General features: G+C 43.9%; 1 protein-coding gene across 1 annotated transcript; it reads right to left on the bottom strand.

Annotated features, from left to right (window-relative positions):
• Positions 1 to 938: 938 nt before the first annotated feature.
• Positions 939 to 11,850, bottom strand: LOC139178970 (boLa class II histocompatibility antigen, DQB*0101 beta chain). The gene is made up of 5 exons (XM_070778133.1): positions 11,662 to 11,850; positions 9,716 to 9,985; positions 2,734 to 3,015; positions 2,149 to 2,259; positions 939 to 1,500 (listed from the first exon to the last, which is right to left on the bottom strand). Exons 1-5 carry the CDS (start codon positions 11,768 to 11,770, stop codon positions 1,487 to 1,489), a joined length of 786 nt encoding a protein of 261 aa, XP_070634234.1. The 5' UTR covers positions 11,771 to 11,850; the 3' UTR covers positions 939 to 1,486.
• Positions 11,851 to 14,724: the final 2,874 nt, after the last annotated feature.

The raw sequence follows: 14,724 nt of genomic DNA, 5'->3' as shown, positions 1-14,724 counted from the left end.
CACTTGTTTATGATAAAAACTCAACAGAAGTGGGTATAGAGGGTTCATGTGCTGTACTAAGTCACTTCAGTCATGTCCGACTCTTTGTGACCCTATGGACTGTAACTGGCCAAGCTCCTCTGTCCGTGGGATTCTCCAGACAAGAGTACTGCAGCAGGTTGCATGCCATCCTCCTGGGGATCTTCCCAACCCAGGGATCAAACCCACATCTCCTGTGTCTCCTGCATTGGCAGGTGAGTTCTTTACCCCTAGTGCCACCTGGGAAGCCTCAACATAAAAAAGGCCATGTAATCCAGGTCTCCTGCAATGCAGGCAGATGCTTTACCCTCTGAGCCACCAGGGAAGCCCATGTATGACATACTCGATGCCAACATCCAGAGGCTCAAACAGTAAAGAATCCACTTCCAGTTATATTAATAATATAGGTAAGTCCTGAGGATGTGATGTGCAGCATGGTTACTATAGTTAAAAATACTGTATTGCATATTTGAAAGTTGCTAAATTTTTGACTATGCTTTAATTATTTTGACCCACGATAACTCACAAACCTCTCTGTGATACAAAAGATTGTCATGGCTATTCCTCAGTTCATTCAAAATATTGTAAAGATTCCACTATTTGCAATTCTGTTATTTCAAAACTAAAATAGTCCACAAGTTTCTTTAACAGGGCACAATAAAGTTCAACACATGGAAATATGCTGATGTGACTGAATGAATGAAGATATAGCTGCAGCTTTCAGGGCTGGAGTACTGCTCTGCCTACTGTATCCTATGTGACAGCTCAGTTGTGACACACAATGTCTGTTAGCTAGACATTATAGTGATCATTTTGCAATATAAACAAATATATCACCGTGCTGTATACCTGAAATTAATGTTATATATCATTATGCCTCAATAAAAATTCTTAATAAACAAGAAGGCTCAAGGCACAGATAATTTATATTCATGTTTAATTATGATATACTCTATAAGCAGGTAATGGTTTCATTCAATGTGCTTCCCTTGAATGATCTGCAGAGGGAGAATGGAAACAGAAAAATCCCTTGGGGTCTGTGTAGATGCTGTTAGCAGTGCACAGGCAGAGGATCAAGGGTCCATGCAGGAAGCAGCATCAAAGTCAAATCCTTAGGGCAGGGGTCACAAGGGGTGACCTGGTGACTGTGTCAGAGTTAATATAAAAAAGACTCTGTGATCTCAGAGGAGGACAGGCTGAAAATGGGAATGAAAATGGGAATAGAAACAATTCTCAGGGTCTGAGTAGATGCAGTTGGCAGCACACAGAAAGGTGCAGGAAGCAGCACTGTTACAGCCAGATCCCTGTTGGGGTGGGTGGTCACAAGAAGTGACCTGGTGACTGCATCAGAGTCATATAGGATCTGATCTCAGAGGAACAGGCTGACAGGCAGCTGGGAATTCTGGGCAAGAACAGGCAGCTATTACAGAAGAGCAAAATCCAGTCTCCAGCAAAGTATCCTCAGGAGTCAGCGCACGAGCCCTGTAGAAGAGAGAGTGATCACACACAGCACCCTGAGGGAGGCGCCCCTCACCTCCTCTAAGGTCCCTGCAGCATCAGACAGAGAAAGCTGAGCTCCAGAGCATGTCATCATCACCTCCCCTACATCTGGGTAAAGGTGAATCTGCCAAAGAGGATGCAGCACTCCAGGCTGACGCAGATGTGTGGGAGGCTGGGGAGCAGCTGTTATCCTTCTGGGGGATATGAAGATTTCAATCTTTTCAGTAAATTTAATGATAACTCACCTTCTTTAAATTTATTTCCTCCCTATCCATCATTCACAAGATCTTAACTGCCCAAAGTTAAAATCCCCCAAATGAATAAAACTGCCACTAGAAGAAAGGGAAGTCAGTGCTCTGACCCTCTTAAAAGAGGAAGTTTTGAAAAGGAGTCTGTGAGACAATGATGAACTTTAAGGAAGCCCTAGAATGAATTCCACCTGCCAGTTTTGTGGCAGGGCTACCTTTCAATCAGTAAAGTAAGACTTCAGTGTCTCCCTAGGTTGCTTGTTTCTTCCTGCCACCACCTTAACCTCCTTTATGTCAGGGTCAGGGAAAAGAGCTACATCTAGAGCCTCCCTGAGAAGAGGGTCCCAGTCAAAGTCTTCCCCATTTCCCCAGAGTTCCTTACCCTTCTGGCTCCTGTGACGGATAATGAGGCCCAGCCCAAGGAAGATCAGCCCCAGCACGAAGCCCCCAACACCACTCAGCATCTTGCTCTGGGCAGATTCAGACTGCGCCCCTGGGGAGCAGAGTCTGAGTGTCAGCATTTGTCTCCACATGCCACAGAGTCCCTTGAGAATCCTGAAGTCCAGTCTGAGGTACAGGAAGTGGAAGTACCAGGGGAACTCAGTTCTTCATTCTAACCACCCCAGGTGAGGGACCCAGCAAAAGATCCTTGGACAGAGTGGGCAGGTGAATGAGCAGGAAAAGCAGATCCCTGCCCCTCAAGGACACATGCATAACCTTGGACTTGTCAATCCTGCAGAGCTCCCTGGGCGGGGCTCTGGGGCCATGGTGTGTGCAGTGAGCTCACTATCTGGAAAGACAATGTAATTAGGCTCTTCCAATGCCCCTGCTATGAGGTATGAGCACTCTTGTGTCCTGTGATATCAGTGGTGATGCTGGGGACGAGGGATGAGAGGGCATGGACAGGGGAAGCTCTGTCTGCCCTGTCTGGTAGGGCCCACAGTAAAAGGAGACCAAGTGCCCTTACGCCACTCCACCAAGATGGGGCTCTGGAGGCTGGGGTGCTCCACGCGGCAGGTGTAGACATCTCCTCGCTGGGGGGTCATTTCCAGCATCACGAGGATCTGGAAGGTCCAGTCCCCGTTCCTAATAAGAGGGGTGGACACAACACCGGCTGTCTCCTCCCGGTCATTCCGGAACCACCGAACCTTGATCTGGCTGGGATAGAAATCCGTCACCGAGCAGACCAGCAGGTTGTGGTGGTTTAGAGCCTCAGTCCTGGATGGGGAGATGGTCACTGTAGGTTCCACTGAGGGAGGAACAGACAGGAAAAGATACAATGAGGCATGAGACTGCACAGCATGTCTCCCATGGAGAAGAGTCCTTCCTCGGTTCCAGAGTGGGAAGATCCCCAGATTCCAAGTCTTGGATTTGGATCCAAACTTATCCATGTTATTAGCTTGAATAGAAACATTCATCAGTTTACTCTTTGGAGTCTCAAGAGATAAATGTCATCATTCTATGGGAGTTACTTTGTTGACACTGATAAAAATGAAGCACTTTAAAATTATAAATTGCTACATTATACAGGCTACTATTTATTAAAATTTTCTAACTAAAAATAAAAAACCCAGACTTATTTTCCCCCACACCTATTGAAGGTGCCCATCAGGATTAGCTCTAGTGACTTATGGAAGGTTAGTCCCAGTAGTCCTCACTGTAGAGAAAATCCAGCTGTTTTGACTCCCATCTGCTGGTCATGAGATGATCAACAATAGCCATGGAATAGCAACATGGACTGAGAATTTAAAAAGCACAGACATTTCTGCATGCGTGCATGCGAAGTTGCTTTAGTCATGTTCAATTCTTTCAACCCTATGGACTGTAGCCTGCCAGGCTCCTCTGTTCATGGGATTCTCCTGGCAAGAATATTGGAGTGGGTTGCCATGCCCTCATCCAGTGGATCTTCCTTAACTAGGGATCAATAAACATTTCTATGTACAATAAAATAGGACAAGAGTGACCATCACATCCTTCCTACAAAGCAATTCTTCTCAAACGGGCTACATCTATAATCCTCAGCCCCATAACACAGAATTTGAGAGCAAAAGCACTTCCCACATGTTGCTGATCAACAAAGCATCTCTCTCAGCTTTAGTCTTATGTTTGCTACAATACCATTCTGTAGTGAACATGCCACAGAAATCTACATAATTAAAAACATACACTGTCTCTACTTCATTTATGTCACATATGTGAAAGTGAAAATTATGTTCAACTCTTAGCAACCACACAGACTATACAGTCCATGGAATTCTCCAGGCCAGAATATTGGAGTGGGTAGCCTTTCCCTTCTCCAAGGGATCTTCCCAACCCAGGGATCGAACCCAGGTCTCCAGTATTGCAGTTGATTCTTTACCAGCTGAACCACAGAGAAGCCCAAGAATACCAGAGTGGGTAGCCTATCCCTGCTCTAGAGGATCTTCCCGATCCAGGAACCAAACCGGGGTCTCCTACTTTGCAGGTGGATTCTTTGCCAACTGAGCTACCAGGAAGCACAATACATACACTGCATGCAGTCTGTCTACTTCATTTATACCACATATACTTATTTGACTAATCTGTTGATTCACTTATTCATTCATTCAACAATTATATATATGACAATTTGGATTCTCTGGTAATCCAAAATAACAACAGACCATAGTCCCTGTTTTTACAGACTTTGCAATCTACTAACAGAGACCAAACACACATACAAAGTTACAAACTTAATCAGTCAGTCACTTCAGTTGCTCAGTCCTGTCTTTTTGCGACCCCATGGACTGAAGCACACCAGTCTTCCCTGTCCATCACCAACTCCCACAGCTTGCTCAAACTCATGTCCATTGAGTCGGTGATGCCATCCAACCGTCTCATCCTCTGTTGATCCCTTCTCCCCCCATCCTCAGTGTTTCCCAGCATCATGGTCTTTTAAATGAGTCAGTTCTTCGCATCAGGTGGCCAAAGTAGTGGAGTTTCAGCTTCAGCATCAGTCATTCCAATGAATACTCAGGACTGATTTCCTTTAGGATGGACTGGTTGGATCTCCTTGCAGTCCAAGGGACTCTCAAGAATCTTCTCCAACACCACAGTTCAAAGCATCAATTCTTCAGTGCTCAGCTTTCTTTATAGTTCAACTCTGACATCCACACATGACTACTGGAAAAAACCATAGCTTTGACTAGATGGACCTTTGTTGGCAAAGTAATGTCTCTGCTTTTTAATATGCTGTCTAGGTTGGTCTTAGCTTTTCTTCCAAGGAGCAAGCATCTTTTAATTTCATGGCTGCAATCACCATCTGCAGTGATTTTGGAGCCCCAAAAAATGAAGTCTGTCACTGTTTCCATTGTTTCCCCATCTATCTGCCATGAAGTGATGGGACCAGATGCCATGATCTTAGTTTTCTGAATGTTGAGTTTTAAGCCTTTTTCACTCTCCTCTTTCACTTGCATCAAGAAGCTCTTTAGTTCTTCTTTGCTTTTTGCCATAAGGATGATGTCATCTGCATATCTGAGGTTATTGATATTTTTCCTAGCAATCTTGATTCCAGCTTGTGCTTCATCCAGCCCTCCATTTCACATGATGTACTTTGCATATAAGTTAAATAAGTAAGGTGACCATATACAGCCTTGACATACTCCTTTCCCAATTGGGAACCAGTCTGTTCCATGTCCAGTTCTAACTGTTGCTCCTTTACCTGCATACAGATATCTTAGGAGGCAGGTCAGATGGTCTGGTATTCCCATCTCTTGAAGAATTTTCCACAGTTTTTGTGATCCACACAGTCAAAGGCTTTGGCATAGTCAATAAAGCAGAAATAGATGTTTTTCTGGGACTCTCTTGCTTTTTTGATGATCTAACAGATGTTGGCAATTTGATCTCTGATTCCTTTGCCTTTTCTAAATCCAGGTTGAACATCTGGAAGTTCACTGTTCATGTACTATTGAAGCCTGGCTTGTAACATTATACAAACTTTGTAACATTTTATAATTTCTGAAAGAAAAGAAAGGGAACCTAAAAACAAGCAACACTGATGAAACATCATGTTTGCCCATACCTCAATTCCTTTATCCTCTCAGATGTTGCTTATGGTCAAATACAACACACTTCCTTATCTATTCTACACATCTTATCCTCTACCTCTCCAGTTGTTTCACTGAATCTCCCTTATTCTCGTAGTGTGAAACCATAGTAAATATTTCATACATGCTTTACTTATTTATTTGATAACACATTATATACTCTCATTTTCTTTTTCTCCCTAATTTCCTTTTAACATTCAAGTGAGTTTAACTACTAGCTGCCTACCCTATTCCATCCCGTTGCTTTTAAGAATAACTTCCTTGTTCAGAAATCAGACATGATTATCATGTATGTTCTCTATAGAAAACATTCTGCAATTCTTGCAGAAGTTTGCCAGGGTTAAAGAGAAAGCACTGTGAACTATAAAGTATAACTGGGATTTGCTGAGGTCAGGAGGCAATCTTGTCACCCCAGTTACATAGTACTCATGAGCCATCATCTGGAAAGAATCATGATTTCAATTGGGACTTTAACTCTTGTTTAGGTCCTCCTTGCTGGAATCTGATTGAAATCTTGGTCAGGTATGTGGACTTACAAAATCTGTTCATCTCAAACAGATTGGGAGTAAAAATGAAGGTCACAAGTTCAAAAGAGAAATGTTAGAGTAATGTATATGGAAAAAGAACTGAAATAGCAAAAAATATAAGTATATATTAATACTTGGTATTATTAGGATGAAGAAGGTAAAAGAGTGTAAAGTAAGCTAAAAGTTATGTGAACATGTATAGATCACACTGAGGTCAGATTAGGGATTAATCAGTGAGTTTTCAGTTCCCTCAATGTATCATTTTGTCCCACCAATTTGAAAACAGGCAGGAACAGACTCACACTGCTGTCTCTGGTCATAACTGACCTTAAGGAGGCTTTGCTTCCATTAGACTCTATATATATTAGTAAAGAACATGATGACTGTTGTGTATTGGGGGACACTTCAGGACAGTGAATAACTGTGTGTAACTACTTAAACTGTTTATAGGTACCAACATTAGCATATATAAAGTGTTGATGCTGTTAACACCGAAGGTTGTTGTGAAATTAAGTGGCATAATACAGACAGCAAGAAGAGATAAGAAAGCCTTCTTCAGCTATCAATGCAAAGAAATAGAGGAAAACAACAGAATGGGAAAGACTAGGGATCTCAAGAAAATCAGAGATACCAAAGGAACATTTCATGCAAAGATGGGCTCGATAAAAGACAGAAATGGTATAGACCTAACAGAAGCAGAAGATATTAAGAAGAGGTGGCAAGAATACACAGAAGAACTGTACAAAAAAGATCTTCATGACCCAGATAATCACGATGGTGTGATCACTGACCTAGAGCCAGACATCCTGGAATGTGAAGTCAAGTGGGCCTTAGGAAGCATCACTACGGACAAAGCTAGTGGAGGTGATGGAATTCTAGTTGAGCTATTCCAAATCCTGAAAGATGATGCTGTGAAAGTGCTGCACTCAACATGCCAGCAAATTTGGAACACTCAGCAGTGGCCACAGGACTGGAAAAGGTCAGTTTTCATTCCAATCCCAAAGAAAGGCAATGCCAAAGAATGCTCAAATTACCGCACAATTGCACTCATCTCACACGCTAGTAAAGTAATGCTCAAAATTCTCCAAGCCAGGCTTCAGCAATATGTGAACCATGAACTTCCTGATGTTCAAGCTGGTTTTAGAAAAGGCAGAGGAACCAGAGATCAAATTGCCAACATCCACTGGATCATGGAAAAAGCAAGAGAGTTCCAGAAAAGCATCTATTTCTGCTTTATTGACTATGCCAAAGCCTTTGACTGTGTGGATCACAATAAACTGTGGAAAATTCCGAAAGAGATGGGAATACCAGACTACCTGATCTGCCTCTTGAGAAATTTGTATGCAGGTCAGGAAGCAACAGTTAGAACTGGACATAGAACAACAGACTGGTTCCAAATAGGAAAAGGAGTACGTCAAGGCTGTATATTGTCACCCTGTTTATTTAACTTATATGCGGAGTACATCATGAGAAACGCTGGACTGGAAGAAACACAAGCTGGAATCAAGATTGCCAGGAGATATATCAGTAACCTCAGATATGCAGATGACACCACCCTTATGGCAGAAAGTGAAGAGGAACTAAAAAGCCTCTTGATGAAAGTGAAAGTGGAGAGTGAAAAAGTTGGCCTAAAGCTCAACATTCAGAAAACAAAGATCATGGCATCTGGTCCCATCACTTCATGGGAAATAGATGGGGGAACAGTGGAAACAGTGTCAGACTTTATTTTTCTGGGCTCCAAAATCACTACAGATGGTGACTGCAGCCATGAAATTAAAAGGCACTTACTCCTTGGAAGGAAAGTTATGACCAACCTAGATAGCATATTCAAAAGCAGAGACATTACTTTGCCAACAAAGGTCCATCTAGTCAAGGCTATGGTTTTTCCAGTGGTCATGTATGGATGTGAGAGTTGGACTGTGAAGAAAGCTGAGCACCAAAGAATTGATGCTTTTGAAGTGTGGTGTTGGAGAAGACTCTTGAGAGTCCCTTGGACTGCAAGGAGATCCAACCAGTCCATTCTGAAGGAGATCAGCCCTGGGATTTCTTTGGAAGGAATGATGCTAAAGCTGAAACTCCAGTACTTTGGCCACCTGATGCAAAAAGTTGACTCATTGGAAAAGACTCTGATGCTGGGAGGGATTGGGGGCAAGAGGAGAAGGGGACGACAGAGGATGAGATGGCTGGATGGCATCACTGACTTGATGGACGTGAGTCTGGGTGAACTCCGGGAGTTGGTGATGGACAGGGAGGCCTGGCGTGCTGCGATTCATGGGGTCGCAAAGAGTCGGACACGACTGAGTGACTGATATGATCTTAATACAGACAGTATTTTGTAATATAATTGTCTAGAAATAGGTTCCCATTAAATGGGTATAATTAACTTTCAGAACGTGTATCCCTGAGGTGGGTGGTGACGTTGGGGGCCTGGAGGGTGAGGATAGGGTTTAGGCCAAAATAAACCTGAAGAAATTTTTATTCAATTAAATGGCATAGACTTATTTACCCCAAAACTCCACGTCTTTTTATTATGCCATTTGTTGAGCTTTTCTAAGAAATTGTAACTCAGCCTTACAACACCATTCAAGAGTTGTTTCTATTTTTAGTAAACACTTTTTTCCTCAGACTTTGCTTTCACAAATTTTAAGTTGTTAAGAGCCAAGTCAATAAGAGTTAACTTTGAAGAGTTAAGTAAAATAGTAAAGAATAATTAATAAAATCAGTTTTTAAGACTCCATTTACTTGTTTTCTCTTGACCCTAAGTGGATGGAAAACCAAGTACATTTATGCATTGATTTAACAAAGGTGTACGGAACTCACACTACCTGCCATTGTGTCAACACACGGTAATAATTAACACTGTCCTTTATTCGAAAGAGGTCCAGAACAAGTAATACAGTGACATCCATTTAAGAAACCAAGATTAAGTTGAATAATGATGTGAAACCACAAGGTGAAAAAGGTATTGTTTCATGGCTGTAATTTATCACCACGTGCCCAGGGTGCCCTGAACTAGGCAGTGGACCTGCCGTGACCAGGCGGGGCGTTCAGACTTCGGAAAGCAAACACACCAAAGGCGCGAGCGAGGGGGGAACGAGCTGAATTAGTGGAGAGAACTGCCCATCACCCGGCCTTCAGAGGTGACCCACACTGGGCAGGCCGCGCCGCCTATGTCTGGAGAGGTCCGGGGCTGCGAGTGCCCATTCCCCGCGGCGCCCTCGGTCCCCGCCCCTCCGCGCAGACGCCCCGGCCTCCCTGTCCCCTCCGCGGCCCTGGGAACCCCGGCCCGGAGACCCGGCCCCTCCCGCGCTGAGTCTCGGGTGGAGGGCAGGCCCAGCAGAGGGTGGCCGGCACTCACCTTGCCGCTGCCAGGTGAAGGGGGCATCCAGCTGGTAGTTGTGTCTGCACACCCTGTCCACCTCGGCCCGCCTCTGCTCCAGGATGTCCTTCTGGCTGTTCCAGTACTCGGCGTCCGGCCGCCCCAGTGGGGTCAGCGCCCGGTACTCGTCCCAGTCGCTGTCGAACCGCGCGTACTCCTCCCGGTTGTAGATGTGTCTGGTCACGAGCCGCACCCGCTCCGTCCCGTTGGTGAAGTAACACAGGCCCTTAAACTGGACCACGAAATCCTCTGCGGGGAGACAGCCGCTCTGTCAGGCTCAGCCCCACAGCCTCACGCGGCGGCCGCTCGGCCAGATGGGGAGGTGCCGGCCGCCCCCAGCGGGGTCCCTTAAACCTGAAACCCGCCGCCTCTCAACCCCTGTTCCGCTCTAGCCCGGCCCTGCGCCTCCCGCAGTGAACCCGGGTCCTCCGGCGGCTCTTTCCCGGGCTTCCCGCCCCCTCTGAGGGCTCCCAGGATGTGAGGAGGCCTGTGGGACCTCAGGAAACTGAGGAGGCTGAGAACTCAGTAAACAGGGCTGTGTCCGTCTGGTTGATTATCCATCCCTCTGTACCTAGAGAGATCAGGATGTTCTCACAGGAAATCTCAGTTTCCCTTGAACTACTGAGAGGCCAAGTAGTGTCGACGTAAAGGCAAGAGTTCAGGGAATGACAAAAGAGGCAGAGAAAAGAAGTTTGTCCTCAGCCTGAAAGAAAGTGAAGTCAAATCGCTCGGTCGTGTCCGACTTTTTGCGACCCCATGGACTACAACCGACCAGGCTCCTCCATCCATGGAATTTTCCAGGCAAGAGTACTGGATTGGGTTACCATTTCCTTCTACAGGGGATCTTCCTGACCCCGGGATCGAACGCGGGTCTCCCGCATTGCGGGCAGACACTTTACCGTCTGAGCCACCAGGAAATGAGCCTTATAGGCATACATATTCTCTTTGTCCCCGGCAAAGTGTCTTCCTTACAACACCTGAGTTTACTCCTAGTTTCTGCCACCCCCACCGACACCTGTGTAGTTAGAAGGAACCAACAACTTGCCAGTCATAGAAAAGAACATCTTATTCATGTAAAGAGCACAGACTTTCAAATGAGATAAATTGGATTCCAGTTAAACTGAGATAGATACCAGCTTGGGCAGGTTCCTTAACAGAGTATCTGTATCGTAAGTGTAATTGTGGAAAAAGTCATTATACCTACACGTAGGGCTTTTAGGAAGATTGAGAGAGAATTTATATTAAGATATTAATCCTGTGTCTGAAGTGAATGGTTTCTCAATATTTATATCATTCCGTTCTTACATTCTCTTTGCTCCTAAATCCAGTCCATCCCCACTTAAGTCTCTGAATCCCACTCAAGTCACTGCTTGACCATAAATCAGTGAAACTGGAGGCTAAGGTTCTGTCTGTGGTCACCCAGGGAGCTCCTCCAATACCAGGAGTTGCTTTCATAAACTCTCCACTCAGAGTCAGGGCTGTAGAGTCTTTTCCTCAAATTCTGAACCTACAGAGATTACTACTGCCCTACATTTCCCACCAACCCAGGACCCCACAGTATTTAGTCCAGACAAGATCTTGGGGGACCCTGAAATGACAAATTCTGCTGTGTCTTCTTTGGAGAAATTGGTATCTTCTAAAAAAGGCAGGGGGGGAGATGCCCATGCTCACTTTGTCCTAGCGCTTATAGTAGATACACACTTTGTCTCCTCCTCCCTGTTATACCCAGGCTCAAACCTGTAAGAGGGGGATTGTCCTTATCTTGTCCTTAGAGGGTGGAAATGAGAATGTAACATAGCCCTCATTCCCAATGGGAGGAAATGTGTGATGAAAGACAGTATCCTGAGATCATACCCCAGCACAAGTGTCCCTCAGAGCCTGCTCCCCAGAGTGGTGGCTCCAGGGAGCAGCTGCCCTGCACTTACGTGGCGAGTCTCTGCCCTCAGTCCCTGGGGTGCTCAGCACCGCCAGGGTCACCATCACAGCTGCTGTCCAAAGGCCTCTGGGGATCCGCAAAGCCACCATCCCAGACATAATAGAGAACAAAGGAAGAAGTAATGGTAGTCAACACAGCTCAAACACAGTGGATCTGGTGAACTCACTTCACAGAATAAAAGTCTATGGGAGCTCCCATGTATGGCAGGATTGGAGAGTCCCTCGGAAAGGAACCAATCAGCACTGGAGCTGAAATACCTCATCGGTCCCTGGGCAGACGTTATTTTCGAAGGTTCTCAATCTAATGCCTGGCACTGTCTTCATCAAATTACACTGAATAAACATTTCAGGTGAAGATTTTCTCTCAGTTATAAAAGATCTAAAGATTGAATGCCTCAGGAGTTTAAAGAATGAAAAGAAAAAAAGTGATTCAGAAGTAGACATGTCTGTGATATTTACTTAAAACCTATTGTTGTTGGGTTTTGGGGTAGGGGAAAATAAGTGGAGATCACATTTCAAGGAGATAAAATTATTGTCACAGAGATGCTCACCTTATTAGCTTAGACACTCTGAGAGGTCTTAAGATTCCATGGGAAGTACAGAGCTCTTGAAGGAAATGGTTTTGGGCTGCAGTTCTACCACTGATACGCTTTATGGCAATCAGCAAAATATTGAACCTTTTTGCCTCATACTTCTCTATGTAAAATGTGAATCCGGCTTCATTTTATATCTAGGCCTTCATATATACAAACTTAAGAATGATGTTGTTGTTGTTCAGTCACTAAGATGTGTCCAACTGTTTGCGGCCACATGGACTGCAGCCTGCCAGGCTTCCTTTTCCTTCACTGTCTCCCAAATTTGCTCAAACTTATGTCCATTGAGTCAGTGATGCCATCCAGCCATCTCATCCTGTGTCACCTCCTTCTCATTCTGCCTATAATCTTAGCCAGCATCAGGGCCTTTTCCAAAGAGTCAGCTCTTCGCATCAGGTAGTCAAAGTATTGGAGCTTCAGCTTCAGCATCTGTCCTTCCAATGAATATTAAGGACTGATTTCTTTAGGATTGACTGGTTTGATCTCCTTGCAGTCCAGAGGACTCTCATGAGTCTTCTCCAGCAACACAATTTGAAAGCATCAATTCTATGGTGCTCTGCTTTCTTTATGGTCCAACCCTCATGTCTGTACATGACTACTAGAAAAACCATCTCTTTGACTATCTGGACCTTTGTCAGCAAAGTGATGTCTCTGCTTTTTAATATGCTGTCTAGGTTTATCATAGCTTTTCCTCCAAGGAGCAAGCATCTTTTAATTTCATGGCTGCAGTCACTATTCACAGTGATTTTGGAGCCCAGGAAAATAAAATCTGTCACTGTTTCTACTTTTTCCCCATCTATTTGCCATGAAATTATGGGAGCAGATGCCATGATCTTAGTTTTTGAATGTTGAGTTTTAAGCCAGCTTTTTCACTCTCTTCTTTCACCCTTATCAAGAAGTTCTTTAGTTCTTCTTAGTTTCTGCCATTAGAGTGGTATCATCTTGCTGAGGTTGTTGCTATTTCTCCCAGTAACCTTGATTCCAGCTTGTGATTCATCCCTCTGTACTTAGAGCAATAAAACCCAGAATTTCATATGATAAACTCTACATATAAATTAAATAAGCAAGGTGACAATATACAGCCTTGAGATATGCCTTTCCCAATTTTGAACCAGTGTGTTGCTGCATGTCTGGTTCTAACTGTTGCTTCTTGACCTGCATAGAAGTTTCTTAGGAAGCAGGTAAGGTAATCTGTTATTACCATCTCTTTAAGAATTTTCCAGTTTGTTGTGATCCACACAAAGGCTTTAACATAATTAGTGAAGAGGTAGATGTTTTTCTGGAATTCCCTTGCTTTTTCCATGATCCAAAGGATTTGGCAGTTTGATCTCTGGTTCTTCGCTTCTTCTAAATCCTACTTGTGCATCTGGAAGTTCTCAGTTCACATACTGCTGAAGCCTAGCTTGAAGGACTTTGAGCATTACATTGCTAGCATCTGATATGACTTGTTTAATATTGTAAAATGTTCCTCATCTACCATGAGGTCAATATGTGGAACAAGAAAACAAACAAAATTTGTCAACCAGTCCTGTTGGCAAGTGATTTTTTATTATACAAGAATGCATTGCATTCTTTTCTTTGAATGAAAATATTTGGAAAATTAAGTTGACTTTTCTCTTAAAAATCTCTTCAGCTATTCAGATCCTCCCTGAACCATCTGATGTCAGCAGAGACACAATCCACAAATATTAACACCATTCAGACACAGAAGACAGCAAAAGTTGTGGAGAAGCATTTCCTGGAGCTTCAATAGTCTTAATGAGGGAGTGGATGCTTGTAGATACAGATTGAATTATGCCAGGCCTAAGCATCAAATCTCCAGTGGGAGAAATATCAATTGTGGTTTTTTTTAATCATTTTTTTCATTTATCAGATGCATCTTACCTATGATTAGGGGCAGTATTAAAAGGTTATAGAGCAATTAGAGCAGTACCTGGAAAAATTAATAAGACAATAAGTGTCTTCTTTCTCTCTCTTCCTGAATTTTAGGGTCTCCTTTCAAAACAGTGTGCTGCTGCTGCTAAGTCGCTTCAGTCGTGTGCGACTCTGTGCGACCCCATAGATGGCAGCCCACCAGGCTCCCCCGTCCCTGGGATTCTCCAGGCAAGAACACTGGAGTGGGTTGCCATTTCCTTCTTCAATGCATGAAAGTGAAAAGTGCAAGTGAAGTCGCTCAGTTGTGTCCGACTCTTAGCAATCCTTTGGACTGCAGGCTACCAGGCTCCTCCGTCCCTGGGATTTCCCAGGCGAGAGTACTGGAGTGGGTTGCCATTGCCTTCTCCAAAAACAGTGTGAACAGGATCTTTAAAAAAAAAAAAAAAAATATATATATATATATATATATATATATATATATATATAGTTTACCAGGTAAAAATAAATAGGGAAAAAGCAACATCAAGAAATTTCCTTTAGTGGTACATGAAGACAATGAGTTATTTCAATATTCTGAATTATGTG

Source organism: Bos indicus, chromosome 23, assembly GCF_029378745.1.
Source record: "Bos indicus isolate NIAB-ARS_2022 breed Sahiwal x Tharparkar chromosome 23, NIAB-ARS_B.indTharparkar_mat_pri_1.0, whole genome shotgun sequence".
Lineage (NCBI taxonomy): Eukaryota > Metazoa > Chordata > Mammalia > Artiodactyla > Bovidae > Bos > Bos indicus.
The sequence above is the reverse complement of the archived record's forward strand: the minus strand, read 5'-3'. Positions and strand labels throughout refer to the sequence as shown.

Excerpts from the sequence above, each read along its gene's own strand:
- LOC139178970 (XM_070778133.1), bottom strand. The coding sequence starts at position 11,770 with ATGTCTGGGATGGTGGCTTTGCGGATCCCCAGAGGCCTTTGGACAGCA. Across the intron at positions 3,016-9,715 it reads CTTCACCTGGCAGCGGCAAG|TGGAACCTACAGTGACCATC; the intron begins GTGAGTGCCGGC and ends TTCCTCCCTCAG. Across the intron at positions 2,260-2,733 it reads CCCCATCTTGGTGGAGTGGC|GGGCGCAGTCTGAATCTGCC; the intron begins GTAAGGGCACTT and ends TCTGCTCCCCAG.